Source organism: Lampris incognitus, chromosome 12 (assembly GCF_029633865.1).
Source record: "Lampris incognitus isolate fLamInc1 chromosome 12, fLamInc1.hap2, whole genome shotgun sequence".
Classification (NCBI taxonomy): domain Eukaryota; kingdom Metazoa; phylum Chordata; class Actinopteri; order Lampriformes; family Lampridae; genus Lampris; species Lampris incognitus.
This window is the reverse complement of record NC_079222.1, coordinates 50,864,353-50,880,281: the sequence shown is the minus strand read 5'-3', so window position 1 is coordinate 50,880,281 and position 15,929 is coordinate 50,864,353. Positions and strand designations below refer to the sequence as shown.

At 42.1% G+C, this 15,929-nt stretch overlaps 1 protein-coding gene across 1 annotated transcript; it reads left to right on the top strand.

Annotated features, from left to right (window-relative positions):
- Window positions 1-1,378: 1,378 nt before the first annotated feature.
- On the top strand, window positions 1,379-15,679 carry LOC130121899 (cytochrome c oxidase subunit 5B, mitochondrial). The gene is made up of 4 exons (XM_056290858.1): window positions 1,379-1,490; window positions 9,047-9,117; window positions 9,912-10,011; window positions 15,128-15,679. Exons 1-4 carry the CDS (start codon window positions 1,394-1,396, stop codon window positions 15,238-15,240), a joined length of 381 nt encoding a protein of 126 aa, XP_056146833.1. The 5' UTR covers window positions 1,379-1,393; the 3' UTR covers window positions 15,241-15,679.
- Window positions 15,680-15,929: the final 250 nt, after the last annotated feature.

Below are 15,929 nucleotides of genomic sequence, written 5' to 3'. Positions count from 1 at the left end.
CTCAGTAAAAGGCACATGACAGCCCGCTTGGAGTTTGCCAGAAAGCACCTAAAGGACTCTCAGACCATGAGAAACAAGATTCTCTGGTCTGATGAAACCAAGATTGAACTCTTTGGCCTGAATGCCAAACGTCACGTCTGGAGGAAACAGGCACCTCTCATCACCTTGCTAATACCATCCCTACAGTGAAGCATGGTGGTGGCAGCATCATGCTGTGGGGATGTTGTTCAGCGGCAGGAACTGGGAGACTAGTCAGGATCGAGGGAAAGATGAATGGAGCAAAGTACAGAGAGATCCTTGATGAAAACCTGCTCCAGAGTGCTCAGGACCTCAGACTGGGGTGAAGGTTTACCTTTCAACACGACAACGACCCTAAGCACACAGCCAAGACAATGAAGGAGTGGCTTCGGGACAAGTCTGTGAATGTCCTTGAGTGGCCCAGCCAGAGCCCAGACTTGAACCCCATTGAACATCTCTGGGAAGACCTGAAAATAGCTGTGCAGCGACGCTCCCCATCTAACCTTACAGAGCTGGAGAGGATCTGCAGAGAAGAATGGGAGAAATACCCCAAATATAGGTGTGCCAAGCTTGTAGCTTCATACCCAAGAAGACTTGAGGCTGTGATCGCTGCCAAGGGTGCCTCAACCAAGTACTGAGTAAAGGGTGTGAATACTTATGTACATCCAATATTTCAGTTTTTTATTTTTAATAGATTTGCAAAAATTTCTACAAAACCTTTTTTCGCTTTGTCATTATGGGGTATTGTGTGTAGATTGATGAGGGAAAAAAGGAATTTAATCCATTTTGGAATAAGGCTGTAACATAACACAATGTGGGGAAAGTGAAGGGGTGTGAATACTTTCCGGATGCACGGTATATACATATTCTGCTCTGATTCCTGTATAAGTGCACCAACAGCGGTTGATGTGCCCATTTACTTTCTACCTTTGTGCCTTTAAGAATGTATTGAATGTAACACATGCCGTGTTGCCTATGTATGAAGTGTGCTATAGAAGTACAGTTTGTTGTTCTTGGAACGTAAACGTCTCTGTATGTATTGTGTTACTATGTATGTTGTCAAAATCTCTGCTACTAATACTCACAACCCCAGCAGAATGGTGAGAACACCTCACGAAAAGCGAGCCTTTCCCTGAACTAAAGCTGGGGGACATTTTGCCCGAGTCAAGAACGTGTTTCCTTGTCAAACAATAGTGAAGAAATCGAAGAATTGTTGAAACAAATGACGAAATAAAAAATGAAAATTGTACATAAACGCGCGCTCGCGCGCAGGCGCGCACACCTTCAGGAACAAAAGGCGTACGTACCAAGCGACAAAAAAGTCATTGACGTCATCAAGCTGCGACCAGAGCTGTGTGACAGAAGCGAAGGAGAAATGGCTGCAAGGTTACTGCTCGGCTCAGCGTTCCGCGCCGCCACCACATGCCGGGCTGCGCTGGCGCCCCGCGCCCTCCGCCACATGTCCGCGGGAGGTAAGCGGGGACGGAGACAGGGAAGGGGGGATGTTTACTATTCTATTCTTCCGTCGGGACAAGGGCGGCCAGTGCCGCCGGAGACATGCTAGCACCCTGGTTAGCGTTAGCATCGGTTGGTGGCCTGCTGCGAGATGCTAGAGTGTCGCATCATAGCCGGGGCCCGTTGCGGTGTAGCTTGGATGTTGTGTTTTAACAGTCAGTCGAAGCAGCCGTCACGCTTCCGGTCCGTGTTCAGCGTCGGGATCAGCCCGTTCGGGGGGAGCACCCGAACCCCTCCCGTGCTTGTCCCGCGGAAGCGCTTGCAGGATTTCGGGGATAAACCGTGTAATTTAATTTGACCCGGACTGGGCAGGTTTACGGACCTGCATGGCTAATCTGAAAATCTGAAATACTTTGAACCATCGCCTGTCCCCGGCGGGAATCATTCTGGGACCAAAAGATCCAATCTCACCTTTGTGTGACCTGTCCGAGTCTTTCCGGCGGAATCTGTCGATACGGACGCTCCCTGGCTGCAGAGGAGGGACAGCCATTGGTACCGGGGCTAGGCTCCGCCTGGCTCCAGCTGGTTTTCAAGGACATAAACCCTCTGTATGCGGCACGGTGGCGCAGGGGTTACCGCGGTCGCCTCGCAGCAAGAAGGTCGTGGGTTCGAGCCCCGGGGTAGTCCAACCTTGGGGGTCGTCCTCTGTGTGGAGGTTGCATGTTCTCCCCGTGTCTGCGTGGGTTTCCTCCGGGGGCTCCGGTGTAGGGCAGGTGGACCTGCCGCACTAAGTTGTGCCTGGCTGTGATGTGAGCTGGCCTGGCGGCCTGTCCAGGGGGTCTCCCCGCCTGCCACCCAGTGACTGCCGGGGTGGGCTCCAGCATCCCCGCCAACATAACAATACCTTTATGAATACATAAAACAGCCTAGTTAAAGATGTAAAAATACACTCAACAGTTTTTACAGCCTTCTTGCCACTGCAGGATTTAATCTTCTGTAAGTACAGCTCACATTCTGTATCAACATCTGAGAAGAGAGGGTTTTTTTTATCAAACTTACATGTATGAGTATGAAACTTAGCTAAAATGATCATGTGCGTTTGTTTCTCATTCTTTTTGATGTAACTTAAAATTCCAAACAAAATATGATAGCGCAACAAAATAAAATTAGCCATAAAGACACTTCTTGCCACGGTCTTTTAGTGTAGTACCAATGCCAAAATAAACGAGGCACAATTTCAGGATGTACAGAGCAAAAATGAACAGGAAACATATTCTTAAATCTTTAAATAAAACGGTTAAATTTGTGTATAAGCTTAAATGACACCTCCTTTATCTTACTAGCGATGAGGTTTTGTGAGGCAACAGCCAAACCTTCTGCCATGGAATATCACTTACAGAATTATTACAGTAGATGGTGACAGAAGAAAAAGAAATGCTCTCTTGCTGAAATAAGGAGCGTACAGCTCTATTATTATTTTTAGATGGTACAAAACAGATTTTACCACAAGGACTGCCAATAGGGTGATGTAATGAGATTTCTTCAGGACAAGGAGCACCTTTATACAGAGCCACAGAACTGATAGGCACTGCTCTCATTCCAAGGTTATATTCTTTAGTCGATACTGGAAAATTAAAATGGGAGATAAAGTCACTTTTAAGTCATGTGATGACCTTGTGAGTTGAGCAGCTGACCCATCAAACCAATGTTGCTTTCCAGCCAATCCTTTAAAAAGATAGATTTGTTTTTGTATAAAAATGTCACCGTTGTTCCAAATATAATAACATTGAGATTAGATTAGATTGTTTTATTAGCTACACGACCAAGGACGGTAGAAAATTGTGCTTGTAGATCATGACAATAATAAAGCTTGTTTGTGATATTGTATAGCAGAGAACATTTAAAATCCAGCACGGTGCACATAGTATTGCGTGATTACCTTGCTGAATACTGGCAGCTCTGTAGCATTGCACAGTGGAGAATGGTAGCTATGCACCGTAACTCTACATTCTATGAGTATAGGAGAACGATAGTTATATGCACCGTAACTCTACATTCTATGAGTATAGGAGAACGATAGTTATATGCACCGTAACTCTACGTTCTATGAGTATTGGAGAACGATAGTTATATGCACCGTAACTCTACATTCTATGAGTATTGGAGAACGATAGTTATATGCACCGTAACTCTACATTCTATGAGTATAGGAGAACGATAGTTATATGCACCGTAACTCTACATTCTATGAGTATAGGAGAACGATAGTTATATGCACCGTAACTCTACATTCTATGAGTATTGGAGAACGATAGTTATATGCACCGTAACTCTACATTCTATGAGTATAGGAGAACGATAGTTATATGCACCGTAACTCTACATTCTATGAGTATAGGAGAACGATAGTTATATGCACCGTAGCTCTACATTCTATGAGTATAGGAGAACGATAGTTATATGCACCGTAACTCTACATTCTATGAGTATAGGAGAACGATAGTTATATGCACCGTAACTCTACATTCTATGAGTATAGGAGAACGATAGTTATATGCGGTGTAACTCTGCATTCTATGAGTGTAGGAGAACGATAGTTATATGCACCGTAACTCTAGATTCTATGAGTATAGGAGAACGATAGTTATATGCACCGTAACTCTACATTCTATGAGTATAGGAGAACGATAGTTATATGCACCGTAGCTCTACATTCTATGAGTATAGGAGAACGATAGTTATATGCACCGTAACTCTACATTCTATGAGTATAGGAGAACGATAGTTATATGCACCGTAACTCTAGATTCTATGAGTATAGGGGAACGATAGTTATATGCACCGTAACTCTACATTCTATGAGTATAGGGGAACGATAGTTATATGCACCGTAACTCTACATTCTATGAGTATAGGGGAACGATAGTTATATGCACCGTAACTCTACATTCTATGAGTATAGGAGAACGATAGTTATATGCACCGTAACTCTACATTCTATGAGTATTGGAGAACGATAGTTATATGCACCGTAACTCTACATTCTATGAGTATAGGAGAACGATAGTTATATGCACCGTAACTCTACATTCTATGAGTATAGGGGAACGATAGTTATATGCACCGTAACTCTACATTCTATGAGTATAGGAGAACGATAGTTATATGCACCGTAACTCTACATTCTATGAGTATAGGAGAACGATAGTTATATGCACCGTAACACTAGATTCTATGAGTATAGGGGAACGATAGTTATATGCACCGTAGCTCTACATTCTATGAGTATAGGAGAACGATAGTTATATGCACCGTAACTCTACATTCTATGAGTATTGGAGAACGATAGTTATATGCACCGTAACTCTACATTCTATGAGTATAGGAGAACGATAGTTATATGCACCGTAACTCTACATTCTATGAGTAATGGAGAACGATAGTTATATGCACCGTAACTCTACATTCTATGAGTATAGGAGAACGATAGTTATATGCACTGTAGCTCTACATTCTATGAGTATAGGAGAACGATAGTTATATGCACCGTAACTCTACATTCTATGAGTATTGGAGAACGATAGTTATATGCACCGTAACTCTACATTCTATGAGTATAGGAGAACGATAGTTATATGCACCGTAACTCTACATTCTATGAGTATAGGGGAACGATAGTTATATGCACCGTAACTCTACATTCTATGAGTATAGGAGAACGATAGTTATATGCACCGTAACTCTACATTCTATGAGTATAGGAGAACGATAGTTATATGCACCGTAACACTAGATTCTATGAGTATAGGGGAACGATAGTTATATGCACCGTAACTCTAGATTCTATGAGTATAGGGGAACGAGGGTTATATGCACCGTAACTCTACATTCTATGAGTATAGGAGAACGATAGTTATATTCACCGTAACTCTACATTCTATGAGTATAGGAGAACGATAGTTATATGCACCGTAACTCTACATTCTATGAGTATAGGAGAACGATAGTTATATGCACCGTAACTAGATTCTATGAGTATAGGGGAACGATAGTTATATGCACCGTAACTCTACATTCTATGAGCATAGGGGAACGATAGTTATATGCACCGTAACTCTACATTCTATGAGTATAGGAGAACGATAGTTATATGCACCGTAACTCTACATTCTATGGGTATTGACTAATCCGCGGACCAATTTGTGTGTTCCGCCATCTAGCGACGCCGCCATTACTGCGGTGGCAAGTAGCAGTGTTTGCTACTGCCTGCTAAGTGACAGCAGTGACAGCAGCACGGGTAGTTGGATTGACGACGTTAGACAGTGGCCCCCAGTTACTGATGAAGGTACCTTATGGATGGCGATCTTAACGTTATTCAAATTGTACATATTAGTTAGATATGGTTATGTCAATAGACAGATAGAGAGAGAAAAATGACCACTTAACCATCCGACGCGTTCAAGTGATGAAGTAACTAACGTTTACGTAGCTAGCTATGTACGCTTTTGCAAAGATTGTCGATTTTCTAAATCAATTCAGCTAACGTTAATTGATGACAAACTTTGACATAAAATGTAGCTAGACTTATTGACTGTCTGTCAAGTTTTCCATGGTTAAAAAGATCACTTCCACTTTTAAACATAGGGCTGTCAGTTAACATTAGAGCAATTAACGTTATATATTTTCACGATAACGCCAGTTAACTGGTTGAGTTAATTTATTATGTGCGACCACCGCAGCCCACTACCGTTAGCTAACTTAAAGTAAGCTAAGCAGTGTTAGCTTACGTTAGTCATTGTGAGATGAATATAGATTGTCGACTGTTAACCAAAACCTACCGTGCTGTTTTTATTGGGAACAGAGTCCTTTCTGCTGGTATTCTTAATCCACTTCTGGTGAATATCTCAGTCCTCTGCACGGCCAGGGAATCTATGTAAACTGTATGGTCTCAGACAGGGGCAATCTTCATGAAATAAAGGCTTGTTTATTTCGCATTCAGTCTTTTTCCAAACTTGAAGTTTGTCACTACTGTTGGAGCAGCCGAGAACTGCACAGCTTCTTCCCAACTTCCTAGACATCGTTGTCAAATGTAACGTTTAATAATGTTAAAAAGATAAAAGTAGAACATTGTACACTTCTTAGCACAGCTTGCATTCAAACACGCACGAATGGTAGAGAAGCGCCACTGTAGTAATGGCGACTTGTTAACTTCCAGATTCCCGACTTCGCCGGATTAGTTTATAGGAGAACGATAGTTATGCACCATATCTCTAGATTCTGTGAGTATAGGAGAACGATAGTTATGCACCATATCTCTAGATTCTGTGAGTATAGGAGAACGATAGTTATGCACCCTATCTAGATTCTATGAGTATAGGAGAACGATAGTTATGCACCGTAACTTTAGAGTCTATGAGTATAGGAGAACGATAGTTATGCACCGTAACTCTAGAGTATGAGTATAGGAGAATGATAGTTACGCACCATATCTCTAGATTCTATGAGTATAGGAGCAGCCCTCTAAGATCTGAGCCCGACTGGCTACATAAGAGCTGAAGAAAAAGCTGTTATGGGAGACGATTATATCGCCTCGATTATTCGAATATATAACTCGAGTATATCGAGTTGTGTCTGTAAGTGGGGCCCACAATTAAGTAGGCGTGGACTTCTTTTTTTTTTCCAGTGCTGGGCGGGGGCACAGTGGATAAACCCACTAGTGATAGCCTTAGGGCCCAGACACACCAAACCGACTAGCGGCGATGAAGGCCGACTGTTGTGTCGCCTCACGTTGCCTGCCATCTGGGCCAAAAATTAAAAGTAGCACTTGAACACACTGCAAAAACTACAGCCGACCGCCTTGATTCGCTGGCTTAGCACTGATTCGCTAGGCTGAACAGCCAATCAGACTGATCTCTCTCACCAACGGGCTCTGCCGATTCAACATGCTGAACCGACTGAAAAACTGCCGACAGGGGTCCAACTAGTGCCGATGGTGCAGAACACACCACAAAAACTAGGGTCACAGACGCTCACCAACGGCCTTACATTGGCCGATGGCCGACCGTCAGCGTGGTGTGTCAGGGCCCTTAGAGGTTCTCTGTAATGTTTTAGATTCCACCCCTTCTGACTCATCTTGACAGTGGATAATTATGTAATTATTAATCAGCAGCTATGCAAAGCATGGAATGTTTAACATGCCTTTTCATTGATCTATATTTGTAGAGTAATTGTTTCATATGACTGTATTCGAAGCGGCATTTATTCAGAGGTGAAATATGTGGTATTTTTAATGCATTAAAGAAATGTGCAACGCCTATATATATATACTGTATATCGGCTCATTTTGGCTACACTTTGGGGTTTATTGTTTGCTTTTTTCACCTTAGAAATCTTTATTTATTTACATGTTGTACTAGATTGTCCTCCATACTGCTATTCTGTCACAGCACTAAGGTACAAAAGTTTTAGTTTACTGTGTATTATTGGCCTGCTAATGAACGTGCTTCATCAGTTCGTGCCTTTCTGACTAGACCAAGCTAGTCTGGTCAGAAAGGCACGAACTGAGGAAGCCTCTTGGATGAGAGGCGAAACGTCTTCACGGATATATGCCAAGTCCAGTTGCACTTGATTCCATTCCTTTGGCTAACCATGACCTGGATGAATGAGAACATTCACAGACAATATCACTGTATGTTTACCAATGATATCCTACTTTAATCTGGGGTATTGGCTCATTCATCTGCTTGTATGTTCACCATAAAAACAGAACGATGCGGATACTTGTTGCTGATGATAAAAGATAATCTGTGGATGGTAAACTCTGCAGGATATATGTTAAAGGCGTTGCTCTGATTGGCTGGCTTGTTGGTTTTGGCCATGGGGTTAAGGTAACTGAAATGACTGTTAACCAGTTAAAATTTAATTCAGTGATGAGTTCTTTGTGTTTTTAGTTTTGTAATCTAACAAAATTGGAAGTGCGTTGGAACTGTTTTCTATTGAGAGTTTCATTTCTTGCCAACTAGTGGCTGTTTCTGGGCTTGCATGTAATTTAGTAATTGCGCTTCCTGTGTAGCATATAAGAAGAATCTCAGACAGGAAGTCCCTCCTCCTCAGCAGAAAAAAAGCGGAGTGATCCTGTGTTTTGATAGATGAGATAATCCTCAGCCATCTTTTTGTTTCCAGACCTTCAAGTGGCATTATCATTTCACTATACTGTTATTCCCCAGTGTCCTCACAATGAGCCTATACTGAGTTTTCACAGTTAGCTAAACACTTCTTCATATTAAATCTGCCTAAAACAACTACTGCCTGTTCCTTGGAGAGATTATATGAAGAGGAGTTTAGCTAACTGAAAACTCAGTATAGGACACTGGGGAATAACAGTATAGGAAGCATAAGTTGTACATGTCCTCCGTGGCTGAAAATTGTGACCCAATGATGTGTTGGGCAGTTTATGACTAATTGGCATCAACTCGGAATACACAAACTCACTCTGCCATCTTCATAACTTACTGAACAAGCTACCGAGCTTTTGATATAACCAACGTGACATTGTGATTGTGTTTCCTCACAGGGATACCTACAGATGAGGAGCAAGCCACCGGGATGGAGAAGATCATCATGACGGCCATGAAGGAGGGAAAGGTGTGCAGATTTATGTTTATTTTGTTGAAATGACTGAATGGGAAATGGTTCTGGGTGGTGTCCAACCTTGTATGAGATCGACATATTGCAAAGCCTAGCTTATTAAAATATTTGCTAAATATTGTATTAAATAGGATCCCGCTGTAGGTGAATGGCAGGATTCAGGAATAAAATGGTTATGTGTGCCTCAGTTTAGGGTGTTTATTCCAGAGGTGGAATAACCCGGTCCAGAAAGCAAAAACCCTAACTGTGTCTTGACTCCACCCATGTACTAAACCATCAGATTGCACTGACTAGTTTCCCAAATGAGCTGGTTTAATACATGGATGGAGTAAAGACACTGTTAGGGTTTTTACTTTCTGAACCGGGTTTTTCCACCTCTGGTTTATTCGATATGCAGCTATTAGAACAATTTCAGAACAGTTCAACTCAATCGTCAGATAATTACTAGAGTAAACTCAATATTTTCCTTGAAAAAGTAAAAGCGTACAATTATATAATCAACTGACAAATAAATACCTGCCTTACACCATTGCAGACAAGCATGCAATTTTACAGATGAATTTAGCAAATATTGTGTTTACAACACTTGGCAAGAAGAATTGTAGGGTTCAGCAATACCTCATGTTCAGCAGAAAGGGTTTGTAGACTTTACATTAAGTAATAACTTGGTGGGGTTTCTTCTTGTCAATGGACACTTCCGTAGCAATTGCTTTTAGATGTTGGGCATGCTCAGCGAGCCTTTTCTACTTACAAAACAGTATATGTTAACAAATCCTTTTTTTCTTCCCAAGGATCCTTACAATATGTTGAAGCCAAAGGAGTATGCTGGTTCTAAGGCTGATCCCCATCTCGTCCCCTCCATCACAAACAAGAGGATCGTTGGATGTGTTTGTATGTGACTCATGAACATGCCTACCTCTAGCATGTAGCATTTTACTTTCTGTTTGAAAGAGAAATGGCTTGACAGTGCTTTGCTTTATAAATTGGCATCCAAGTTTAACACTTGCTGAGGAAGTTGGTTAGGCAGGTTAAAAGCTAGTTTGTACCTGTTCATGCTAAGAATATCCCCTTTGGGAAAGATCCCTACAAAGTCAGATGTGAACAGGGTTGGGTTTTTAGAACCAGTTCAAACTGAGAACCGATTAAAAATTTCTCAGTGCTGGTATTAGTTAAGAAAGCCACTCATTAGCGGGTGTCCGGATAGCGTGGTGGTCTATTCTGTTGCCTACCAACACGGGATCACTGGTTCGAATCCCCGTGTTACCTCCAGCATGGCTGGGCGCCCCTACAGACACAATTGGCCATGGCTTTGGGTGGAAAGCCGGATGTGGGTATGTGTCCTGGTTGCTGCACTAGCACCTCCTCTGGTCGGTCGGGGCGGGGGGGAGGGGGAACTGGAGGGAACAGTGTGATCCTCCCATGCGCTATGTCCCCCTGGTGAAACTCCTCACTGTCAGGTGAAAAGAAGTGGCTGGAGACTCCACATATATCGTAGGAGGGATGTAGTCTGCAGCCCTCCCCGGATCGACAGAGGGGGTTGAACAGAGACAGGGATGGCTCGGAAGAGTCGGGTAATTGGCCAAGTACAGTTGGGGAGGAAAAAAAAAGAGGGGGGGATCTAAAAAAAAAGAGAAAGATTTCCTGTCGCACGATGAAGCCCTGAGAGAATGCACTGTTTCCAGCATCTCTTCCACTCTTATTACACCCTATTGGGATTAGCTCTTTGCACTCAGGTACAACAAAATGCAAACCGCTGACATCCAAATGTAAAATGGTAGGGTAAGTAATGATATTTCTCTTGTTGGAAGACCCTTTTTAAACACAGGTTTAGGTCCTTGACTGATGGCCTGATGTTCTGTTCAAGAATCTCCTGATATACTCAGAATTCATGGTTCCATTAATGATGTGGAGTCGTGCAGGTCCAGAGGAGGGAAGGCAGCCCAGATCTTGCTTGACTGTTGGGATAAGGTTCTTTTGGTTGTAGGCAGTGTTGAGTTTTTGCCAAACATAGCAGTTTTGACTGCAACCAAAAAGGTAAATTTTGGACTCATCTATCCAGAGACTGGACTTCAAGAAACCTTCAGGTTTGTCCAGATGTTCTCTGGCAAAGTTACGATTGGCAGTTAGGTTCGTTTTTGGCAGAAGAGGTTCTTCCTAGTAACCCTTCCATAAATGCCACTTCGATTCTAAGTTCTTATTGTTGAAGCATGCAGTTACTTGAGATGCAGCAGTGGAGATCTGGGAATCTGCAGATGTTGTGTTTGTGTTGGCTTTTACCTGATTTATTATTGTTCTTGTGACTGGCATATTTTGGAAGGACGTCCACTTCAAGGCTGAGATGCTGTCATGTTAAATGCTCTGCATTTGTAAATTATTTGCATCACAGTGGACTGATGGAGCTCAGATCTCAGCATGCTTTGTTTTACATTCACATGGCTGGGTAACACCAGAATGACCATGTTTAGTAAAGTTTACAACTGCCTAGGATGCACCGATACCACTTTTTTTCAGACCAAGTACAAGTACTTACATTTGAGTACTTGCCGATACCGAGTACCGATATGAGTACTTAATAATGCCATTGCACTTCTTACAATTACTTTGAAAATGTGTTTTATTTTCATCAGACATTGTTCATTCTCTGGCTGTAACAAACTGTCGTTACCGACATTTGAACAATCAGCTGTAAGTTTTTCGTAAACAAGGCGTTGCCACACATTTCACTATAATATAACCACACTTAAGTGTAACAACATTGTCATACTGACATTTTAACATTCAATACTTTTCGTAAACATGGCGTTGCCACACATTTCACTATAATATAACCACACTTAAGTGTAACAACATTGTCATACTGACCTTTTAACATTCAATACTTTTCTTAAACAAGGCGTTGCCACACATTTCACTATAATATAACCACACTTAAGTGTAACAACATTGTCATACTGACCTTTTAACATTCAATACTTTTCTTAAACAAGGCGTTGCCACACATTTCACTATAATATAACCACACTTAAGTGTAACAACATTGTCATACTGACATTTTAACATTCAATACTTTTCTTAAACATGGCATTGCCACACATTTCACTATAATATAACCACACTTAAGTGTAACAACATTGTCATACTGACATTTTAACATTCAATACTTTTCTTAAACAAGGCGTTGCCACACATTTCACTATAATATAACCACACTTAAGTGTAACAACATTGTCATACTGACCTTTTAACATTCAGTACTTTTCTTAAACATGGTATTGCCACACATTTCACTAAAATATAACCACACTTTTAGTGCAACAAATCGTCGTTACTGACATTCTAACATCCAGCTGCATGTTCCAGCTGTTCTGTCCCCCACCTGCTGGTTGTCTCTGGACGTGTCCTCTCGCTTCTCCAGCGTTTGCTACAAAGTTGGTTGTTGCTGTTTCCCGCTGCTATTAGCAAACGCCTTGAACTCGGCTCGTGTTGGTTCTTCAGTTGTTTTATCAAATTGCTTGTGTTGAAAGAGCTAGGTCTTTGTGGTTTTTATAACCCGCGGTGGTGTAGCGGTCTAAGCATGGGCTTTGTGTCTATGCAGTGTCCCACTGGGGACCGGGGTTCGCGCCTCGGTCTCGTCAGATCCGACTATGGCCGGACGCGATGAAGCAGCAATCATTGGCAGCGCTGTCTTGGGGAGGGGGGCGGAGTCAGCTTGTGTTCGTCACATGAATGCGTCTGTGTGTGTGTGTGTGTGTGGGGAAAAGCAGTGGTTGGGCCTGGATTCACCTTGTCACGGAAGTGGCGAGGCGTCTCCTTCGAGACTGACGGTCGGAGAGATGAGTTGGTGAACGCATGCAGTACGAGGGTGGGTGTTTGAACTAGAATAGGGCTCGATTGGCCACTAAATTTTGCTGAGCATAATTTGCTTTCGGCTTTACTTTTGTCCCCATCGTTTACTTGGAAATATCTCCACCCAGCTGACATGGCTCCTCCTGCACCGCCTACCTGCTCAACCGAGAGGTGAAGGTAACGCTGATGTAAAGTGGTATCGGGTGTTGTTGTATCGGGGCAGTTTTATGATCACGAGTACGAGTACACGCACACAGTATCAGACCGTATCGGTGCATCCCTATAGTTTACGACGTAAACTGCATTTCTCCGCCTGTATTTGGTGCACTTTAGCGAGATGTTTTGAAAGAGTGTTTGTCTTTCTGCCCCTACATGCAAAAGATTTGTTGCGCCTGAGGCAACGAGCATTGTCAGCATCGACTCTAGTGAAGTTTTACCACACTTTTAGCCGTTTAGTTCTCTCCGCCATTGTCACTAAGAGCAGGCTCTTTGTGTGTGTGTTTGTTTGTGTGTGTGTGTGTGTGTTTGTTTGTGTGTGTGTGTGTGTGTGTGTGTGTGAGAGAGAGAGAGGCAGCGAGCTGGCCCCGCCCCTCGGCTCACACATATGACAGGCTCCGAGACAGAGCTCTCTCTACTGGATTGAGAATAGTGAAAATGCATCATAGATAAATGTGTTAATCTTGTTGCAAAATTAGAAACTGAGTTGGTGAGATCAAAGTGAAAGATAATGTTTATGTAGACTAAATAAATAGGACATTTATTTTCTTTATTTCTCCAACAGCCATTGATGTTGGAGCTTATCAGTACTACAGTATTTAATAATTTAACACCAGTGCCCATTTAATACTGGGTTTTGGTACCCATCCCTACCAAACACTGTGGTGTCATCTGGGAATTTAATGATGGTGTTGTCATATTTGGCAATGCAGTCATATGTAAACAGACTGTACAGTAGGGGACCAAGACAGCAGCCCTGAGGTGCACCTGTTCTAAGAACTAATGTAGATGAGTATGTTTTACCTCTTCTCACAGTCTGGGGCCTGTCTGTCAGGAAATCAATTAGCCAATTACAGATAGAGTTGCCCAGACCAAGACCTCTGAGTTTCACCACCAGTTTGGATGGTACAGTTGGATTAAAAGCATTCATAAAACAGAAATAAAGCAAGTCATTGTTGACTAGAGAAAGATGAGAGAAAATCACATTCATATTTCCATCAATGGGTCATCTGTTGAAAGTGTGGACAGTTTCAGATTTCTCGGTTTACACATCACAGAGACCCTCACATGGTCTCTCAACACCAGTTGCATCCTGAAGAAGACACAGCAGAGACTGTATTTTCTGAGGCGTCTCAAGAGTTTTGGGATGAGTACCAAAACTCTTGTTGACTTTCATCTCAGTACCATGGCGAGTGTGTTGACAGACTGTATCACAGTGTGGTTTGGCTACCTGGTTGCTTAGGACTGCAGACTGCTGCAAAGGACTAAAGACAGCAGCAAAAATCACTGGCATGGAACTACCACAACTTCACAATATTTACACCACCCGCTGCAAAAGGAAAGTCCCAAATGTCATTAAGGACATCAGCCACCCTCTCATGTTCTGTTCTCGCTTCTTCCATCTAAAGAACGTTACTGGAGCATCAGATCACACACCACCCGTCTCAGTAACAGTTTCTGTCCACAGGCAGTCAAGTGGCTGAACAGCTGACGCACCCATATGCACTTTACATTCTTATGTTATCCTGTATTCTATGTGTGTGTGTGTGTGTGTGTGTGTGAGTGTGAGTGTGAGTGAGTGTGGGTTATTTTGTCCTTGTGTCCTTTGTGTTAAGGCAGAGGGAGCCAGAGAACAAGATTTTCACTGTATTCTACACATGACAAATTTGAACTTGAACTTTCTCCAAAAATGACATTTACTCTAGGATCATTTTCTCACTTAATACATAAAAATCCCATTTTAGAGCACGTTTATGGAGAAATACAGAAAATTCTAAAGGGCTCATAAATTTTCTATCGTCACTATACATATGAAATATAATCTGTGTTATGAAAGTGTCCATAAGTGAAACAAGCAGAACTGTCTTTTTTATGTTACTGCTACGTTTTGCTAGTTCCAAATTCCCTTCTGACAACATGGCATGTCTTAATTTTCTTGTTTCAGGTGAGGAAGACAACACAGCTGTGGTGTGGTTTTGGCTTCATCAGGGCGATGCTCAGCGCTGTCCATCCTGTGGTGCCCACTACAAATTGGTGCCCCATGAGTTACCTCATTAAGTTATACATACCATACATACAATTTTATGTGTCATTGTAGAAACCTACGATAACACATTATGGTCACACATTCTCGCTCAGAAAGATTCCAGATATATTTATGAGGCAAAGAAGCATCAGAGAGTGACAATGTCAATCTGCAAAGCCTCCAGGTCTCCAGGAAGAGTGTTTGTTTGGTAGTATTTTGGTGGTGGCTTAGGTCTCTCTCTGATTAGTCTTTGACTTATGTCTTAGTACTAGATCAGTGTACTTGCCTGTTCATCTGTTTTACATCACTTAATGTTTCACTTTTTTTGAGGAACAATACATAGCCTGGGACACAATCATTTTGTTTATTCATATAATTCCATTTAACTCCCGTTTACATTGACACATGTACTGTACAATGTTCTTTGCTCAGTTACTCCTCTGGTTGAGCCAATAAAGTCTCCAACTAATAAAGAACTCATGTGTCCCTAATTATTCTGAATGCAGGACTTCCTGACTAAAGTTCTTTGTGAAAGGGAACTGTAATTCTGTTGGGATGAGGTGACAGCGTAGAGAATAATCTGTTTTGATCAGTGTAACTGCACATTTGCAGTTATGTAGGAGGAGGAACCAGGATTTGGTGAAGACATGCATATAGAGGACCTTGTAAATACTATATACTGTACTGAAAAGCGGAAGAATATACCATAGCAATAGTTGTT